Source organism: Amaranthus tricolor, chromosome 3, assembly GCF_026212465.1.
Source record: "Amaranthus tricolor cultivar Red isolate AtriRed21 chromosome 3, ASM2621246v1, whole genome shotgun sequence".
Classification (NCBI taxonomy): domain Eukaryota; kingdom Viridiplantae; phylum Streptophyta; class Magnoliopsida; order Caryophyllales; family Amaranthaceae; genus Amaranthus; species Amaranthus tricolor.
Genome location: NC_080049.1, coordinates 5894650 through 5902402, shown reverse-complemented (window position 1 = coordinate 5902402; position 7753 = coordinate 5894650). Strand labels below are relative to the sequence as shown.

Here is a 7753-nt window from a genome sequence, read left to right as displayed (position 1 = left end):
ACTCATTATAAATTATATTCAGCTACCACATGCACAACACTCCAGGTTGATACACCAACACTTCAATTACTAGGCCATCTGTTATTTAGTGATAATCTAAGTAATGTTAGTATACTTATAACATAACACTCCTAACAGTTAGTATATTATTATTATTATTATTATTATTATTATTATTATTATTATTATTATTATTATTATTATTATTATTATTCATATTATTCATATGTGGTTTTTCTCTAGATAATGCTAAAAAGACTCAATTTTAAAAAATAATGCCAAAAAATTACTCCATACTATCCCCTAACTAATATTAGGGAGGCAACGACAAGCCAAGTATTCCATAATGTCTATTCATAGTAATCACATAAATTTTTACCGACTAATTTACCGACTGAATTTCATTCGGAAAATGGTAGGAATTTTTTCAACTAAAATTCAGTCGGAAATTAGTCAGAAATTTTCAATTTAAAATTTTCCTTTTTGTTCCAATCTAAAATTCCAACCAAAAATTGATTTAGTAGCAATTTAGTAAATTCCGACTAACGCTTGTCAGTCGGAAAGTTAGTCAGAAATTTCCGACTGTTTTGAGTTAGTCGGAAACTTTCAGTCGAAATTGCACTTTTTTTTGTAATGTAGCACTGTTAGAGAAAGAAAAGAACATTTTTCATTTGTTCTTGAATTAAAGAGGATGAAAAGATCTGATTTTCACTAAATTAAAAATTAGAAAAGTCTTGAAATGGGTTAGAAATAACCTTACTCTCTTTTGTTGAAAATACTTTAATGTTACCTAAAATCATTGTTTAAGGTCTACATTGAGTATTGGGTAAGTGAAAAAAGCTTCTCAAAAAATTTTTAAATGTTTTTATTTAAAATATATTAAATTGAATCATTGTTTAAAGAATTTTTTTCTTATATTAAATTAAAAACAAGGGAAAATAATTACTTATTTTCTAATAAATGTAAAATTAATTAAGTTGGATGAAGATTTTGAATTTAAATCATTGATAAACTTTTTATTTTTTTTAATTTTCTCTTAAAATATACTATTTCCGTAGCAAGATCAAAACTTGCGATAAATTTTAAATTCAGGTGTCATAATTTATAACACAATCCCACAATAGCTATTTACCCGTGAACTATAAGTCTTAATTTGCCACGATAAATATTTACCCATGACATAATTGGTGGCACAATTTTTTTTGTCACGATAAAATTTACCACGATGTATATTTACCCTGGCATAATTTGTCGCACAAGTGCATCTTTGCCACGATATATATTTACCCGTGGTAAAAATTTTCGGTATAATTGTGATATTGTCTTGAAACCTATTTTTCCCGTGGCAAGATCAAAACTTGCCACATATTTTGAATTCCCGTGGCGTAATTAGTGGCACATGTAACGATTTGTAGTAGTGAGGGCCTGCAACACAAATTGTGGAAAAACTAAGAGAGAAAAGCTTGGAGAGCTATTGTTAGGGCTTCTCATGTTGATCTTGTAATATAATCTCTCAGTTTATAGTAAAAGTTTATTCTCGGTGTCGGTGGATAGATATCATATTGATAGTGAACCACGTTAATTTATCGGTATGACATTGTTTATTGTTCGATTGAATCTTTGTTGCATCCATTATTGTTTTTCGATCTTTACTTTTGTCGTCGCACAACAGCAACCTCTGGTTGCCACTGTCCTTTCCCATAGCTACCACCAAAACACCAATAGACCACCACCATCTTACTTTCAATCGCAAAATCCCCTACCCCATGACGAAACCCTCCCCTTGATTGTCGAAAATTTGAAAACAATAAGACAAAAAATCAGAAAAAGGAACAAAATAATACAACTTTCAACTTATTTCCAAAACTGAGCGTGAAAATCCCAAACCTGTGGTTTGTAGTAACTGCGAACAGGTTAAAATAAGTCAAACAGCTGTTCGCAGTTAGCCCTTTGACTTATTTTGACCTGTTTGCAGTTACTAACTGCGAACAGATAGCTGCACAAATACGCAACAGCTTCCTTTCCTTCTCATTTTCCTATTTCTCAAAACCCTAGTTGTTCGCAGTAACTAACTGTGAACAGGTCAAAAAAAAGTCAAAGTTGTTCCCAGTATCTAAGTGGGAACAACTAGTTTTTTTTTAACCTGTTCGCAGTTACTAACTGCGAACAGCCCGAAACCACAGGTTTGGGAATTGCACGCTTACTTTTGAAAATAAGTTGAAAATTGAATTATTTTGTTCCTTTTTTTGATTTTTTGTTTTAATATTTTCAAATTTTCCTTGACTGTCAATCGTGGGTGGTGGGTGTTGGAAGGGAGTAGGGGGCTTTTTGCTTTGCGGGTGTTGGTTGGCACTGAGAGGTTAGGTGGGGCTATGTATGTGAAGGTGGTGGTGGTGAAGGATTTTTATTTTTCATTTTTTTTTGACAAGTGACCTACAATAGTAGGTTACCAATAAGTTAATAGGATGTCAGAGAGAAATACTATGATAATGCATTATCAAATTATTGTAGAAAAATGTTGATAGGTTATATTTTACTTTTTCCTTTAAAGAAAACAAAGCAGGGGTTCTAGTGTGGCCTAAATAGTTGTAGAGATAAATAACAATTGATCCTTCAAGCTATAAGTTAGTCATTATTCCTGAACAATATACCCTGCATTTCATACTGCATAGTAAATACAGAAGAAAACAATTACATCTCATACAACACTGGTAAGAAGTACCAAAGTAGTACTCCTATTACAGTTAGCAGCTGAAATGAATAAATGAAGAAAAAGAAAACTATTTTGATTAATGCCAAGCAGAAGCCGATACCAACATCCGGTCTTTCCAACCTAACAACATACCGCCATCTTTCTCCACCAACGTATAGTGTGCCGAGTAACACCGAAGCAATTCTCTTATCACAGAATTCACATACGAGCTCAAAGGGTATTGCTGGAACCCCGCCATCGTAAATCTCGATTTCCATTTCCCGAGCAGTTCATGACGCTCCACCCTGTCGAGTCCCTCACAAGCGATGACATTAACAATGTCCTTAGCCAAGCAGTGCTGCTCTACACTGATCCTCTCTTTCCTATCCCGAGGCATCGTCACATCAATAGACTCGAACATAGCCGAGTAGAAACTTAATGCTTCTATGAACCTCGTCAGAAAAGGCGTAGTATTGGTATTCGACTCTTGCTCTATCAAAGTCGTTACCTTGGGATGAAGTGATTTTACCATTCTCAACAAGCCGTCCCTAGGATTGTTGACATCGACACTCTCGTCAGGCGTATGGTGAAGCTGCAAAGGGAAATTCACTGCCACAGCTTCCCCCGGCCTCACATCGAGCATTTCTTTCGTGACCTCGGGAAGAAAAACGGGTACTGCATGAAACTCAACGGGTATACTGTGCTTTTCAGAGAGCGCTGCTAATCGTTTGCCAACAGCCTCCAAGCTCGCACCTCGAGCATACTGAGAGACGGGATCATCAATCCCGGTAATACGCACATACGGAGCACCACCTGGCCTTGCGGCTAGCGCTTGCAATAGCGTTAACCACTGGGTTCCCTGCGCAATCTGAAAATCTATGATATGGATTCTATCCTCATTTCTGCATGCTTCTGCTATAGCGCCGTTTGCAGCCATGTAACCGAACTTCAAGTACGGGCATATTTCGTACAGAAGGTGCATGTAAGATAACAACTCTTTACCGAGAGGCTCCTTACACTTAAGAGCCCGGTAGATGTTATTTCCCGAAGATTCTTTCCTTGCAACAAGCCCTTCAATCATATAAGCACCAAGACGCTGGATCGGCTCACCAGAAATCGAGACTTCTTTCCTTGCTTGTTCGACTAATTTCTCAAAATCGTCAAACCTGTTTTCAGATAATGCCCGTGCACATTCAATCAGTAGCTTCTTTAGATCACCCGATGGACTTTGAAGCTCCAGGATTTCCTCTTTCATGGCTGCCTTGTGACGTTTCTCACTCTGACGACCACCATTAGCGTCTGATATTCTTTCTCCTGAAGGAGATGGTGACTGAAGTTGAGACCCATGTGAGCCCTGTGAGCTGCGGTTCCAGGACCCTAATCTCTGACTTGGGATATGGTGTTGTCGGCTTCCTCCTCCGACTGATTCGTCACCCATAAGAACAGTCTCAAGCTCCTGCAAAGCATACCTCATGTTTGTTTCATAATCTGAATTTTGAGGAAACAAAATCCCACGAGTAGTCGGTAGAACAGTACTTGACTGGGAATCTTCTGAAAGGCTCGAGTTGAATCTTTGATAATAACTGTTTGTTTCCAACGGTGAATTACAAGACGGGCTTTTTCCCGAGAGAGACTCACTTGAGCTGTGATGCTCTCGGCTATCACTCAGTGTTGTGGCAGTATCACATTCGAAAGGCGATGAGAATGGCGAGATTGGAGAATCTTTTAAATTGAACTTCAGCGAACCAAACAGCCTGTTAGGAACTTGTGGAGAAGAATACTGAGAGGACACGTAGGATGAATCAGCACCGGTAACATTGTATCCGAAAATCTTGTGAGAATCCATGCTAAAGCATTAGCTATAGTGCTTACGTATAAAACCAGGTACTATAGGCTTCTAAGGAAGCCCTCTGGTTCGAAATCTTCCTGCAAAATTAAATAGAAAACTTTAGAAGCAACACACAATAGTCGAAATATACTGCAAAAATTGCACATCCCCTTTCTTGTATTAGACTACGTTATGGTACTTGAAACGTTGATGACTCGGTTACAAGCCTTAAAGAAGTCTTCCCGAAAAACGTCATAGAACGATTCGAACTACAGAAATTGTTAGGGTATATAACATATTCTGGGCCTCCGCCATCAGCTTAATCTGATGGTTGAGGCCCAAGATATGTTATATACACCAACAAAAACTATAGAAACTCGATAAAAGTGCTCTAATGACAACTACCTAAACCAACGGACAAACAGAAGCAGAAAATCCCAGAATAAGAAATTTAGAATGATTTAACAAAACCGCCCCTTTCCTATGGGGAGCAACGTCTATGTTTTCTCCTTAGTCATCCTGAACTTCATACCATGTCATGTCACATATGCCAAAACTTAGCGAAGGCAATAATGTGATAGTTATGATGAACAGAGATCTACATAAAACGTAACAATTATTCATGATCCACTGCCTTTTACCTAAGAACTTTATCTCAAGAACATTACCGGTTTTTATAGCTTCAATAAATCGTTAAGAGGTATTTGATCGATCTAGATTTAGATAGCGGTCTTCCTCATTTTCACACCCCATTATGCTTCCCCGTCTCATTTCCACACCCGTCTATTTGATTTAGATAGCCCAAATCTAATAGGATCTAGTCTGTTCTAGGAAACTAAATAAAAGAGGTATTTGATCGATCTCCTAACGTCCTAACATCACTTAATAAAATACACACAAACTTTAGCTAACTGGGAGTAAAAGTAGATGGCTTGCTATATACCAAACAAAAAGAATTTTACTACAAATTTTTTCTAATCTTACCAAACCTACTCTAAAAACAAATAAGAATACATCTAAGCCAATTCTAGCTACTCTAATAAATTCATATGTTGAGGAGTAAACAAGATGCTTATGCCATTATGTGATTTATGTTCACAAGCTTATGTACCATTGCTTAAGTTACTCACCCATTTATAACAAAGCACCTAACATAACAATCAAAATATAAGCCTTTTTTGAATACTAATAATATCCCAACAACTAAATCAAAGAGAAATACACTTTTATTCATCAGAAAAACTTCAATTATTTTACTCAAATGTTCACAAAACAGTCAATACACAGAATTTAAAAGCACAATCCTATAGAAAAAACCATCCTTATAAGCATAAGAACAAACTTTTTTGCCCAATTATGATTGTTTCCTCTTTCTTTCAACCACCATTCAGTTCAATTGCAAAGTTTTTTTTGTTTGTGTAACTAAACTAAAATACAAAACCCAAATAATAATCAAAATTTCAACTCTTTATGAAAATTCCTTCAAGCAAATAAAAATAAACAAATAATACTCATTGCCCAGATAACCTTAAAACTCAAATTTCAAGAATTGAACTCAATTCACCATTCAATTCACTTGCAAAAAGCTGGCCTTTTTTTGTAGCTAAACTAAAACACTACACCCAAATAATAAACAAAATTTTAACCTTTATGAAAATTCCTTCATGCAAATTGCAACTAACAAAAATAAATAATACCCAGATGACCTTAAAACTCAAAATTCAAAAATCAATTCACCATTCAATTCAATTATAAAAAGTTACTCTTTTTTTGTGTAGCTAAACTAAAACACAAAACTCAAATAATAAACAAAAATTTAACCATTTATAAAAAAATCCCTCCATGAAAATAACAAAATAAATAATACCCAGATAGCCTTAAAACTCAAATTCCAAAAATTGAACTCAACTGCAAAAATTCAATTCCAAAAAGGTTTTCTTGTTTTTTTGTGTGTGTTTGTGTGTGTGTGTATTTTAACTAAAGCACAAAGCTCAGATACTAAACAAAATTTGAACCTTTTCAAGAAAACCCATCAATGTTCAAAAAACAAAATAAACAGTACCCAGATAGCCAAAATAAAAAATTAACAAAATACATAATCCTTAAAACTCAAACCTCCGACATTAATTGCACTAACCCAGAACACAAAAACCAAAATAGCAAGCAACCAAGAAAGATTAATTAAGGAAGAAGAATAAAAGTTCCAGATTAAAAAATGAAACAAAAAAAGGGAAAGTACCTGAAATTAAAGGAATAGTAATGACGAGATGTTTATGAAATAAAAAAAAAAAAAAAGGAAAAAGGGGTCAAATAATGATTTTGACTGTAATTTAAAAAGGTTGACAAACTTGAGGAAATGTTTGAATTAAAGATCTTTGAAAACAAGAATGAATAAAAGATGGTTTCGGATTTTATAAAGGGAGGATAGAATTGGAAAGTAGCGTGTTAGGATTATAAACAGCATCATCTGTGACCGCCGACCACACGTTGGGGTATGTCTATCGATTATCAATGGAGTTTGAAGTACGAGCTTTCCTTTTTTTCCCTTTATTTTTTTGTGTTCATACTACTACCTACTAAGATGCTTCTACGCGCTACTTTTAATGCTTTATTTAACTTTTTAGTTTTTATACTTCTATTTTGTTTTATGTCCAAATAAAGGGAGTTTTTTATTATTATACTTTAAGTGATAGTAATATTTTTAACAGCGTATATAATTATCAGTTGTAAGTATTTTAAAAGAGAGGTAATCTCTTATATTAGGGGTGAACAATGTTAGTCTTGTAATAACGTGTCTATTTTTATAAGATTATGACATTGATGATGTAAGTGTTTGTATGTTGTTTTGAAAAATAAAACTTGTCGCGATACCCTTGAAGTAATGCTAAGTTTTTGAATTTTTGATCTTAATTTGATGATGACTTGCCAACTTATTACGAAGAGTATTATAAGTGTATAATATAAAAATGGATATGTGAACAAAATTGTAAAAGTATAGAATTGAATCTGAATTGAGTCTAATGTATTATATAATAATATGACAAATATTATGTTACACTAATATTTTTTATATTTTGTATATCTTCCTTTAAGTAAATTAGTATATTATGTATATTATAAGAATATTGCAACGTCCATATTTATCTCATTTGTATTTCTTTATATACAATGAATAACAAGTCATGTGCAACGCAAACCATTCTAGTATCTTGTTTTATTCCATTAGAGCCCAT

General features: G+C 34.2%; 1 protein-coding gene across 1 annotated transcript; it reads right to left on the bottom strand.

Moving 5' to 3' along the window:
- Positions 1-2635: 2635 nt before the first annotated feature.
- On the bottom strand, positions 2636-7112 carry LOC130807260 (chitin-inducible gibberellin-responsive protein 1-like). Its single transcript, XM_057672416.1, has 2 exons — positions 6760-7112; positions 2636-4618 (listed from the first exon to the last, which is right to left on the bottom strand). The coding sequence occupies exon 2, from the start codon at positions 4536-4538 to the stop codon at positions 2790-2792; it is 1749 nt and encodes a 582-aa protein (XP_057528399.1). The 5' UTR covers positions 4539-4618; positions 6760-7112; the 3' UTR covers positions 2636-2789.
- Positions 7113-7753: the final 641 nt, after the last annotated feature.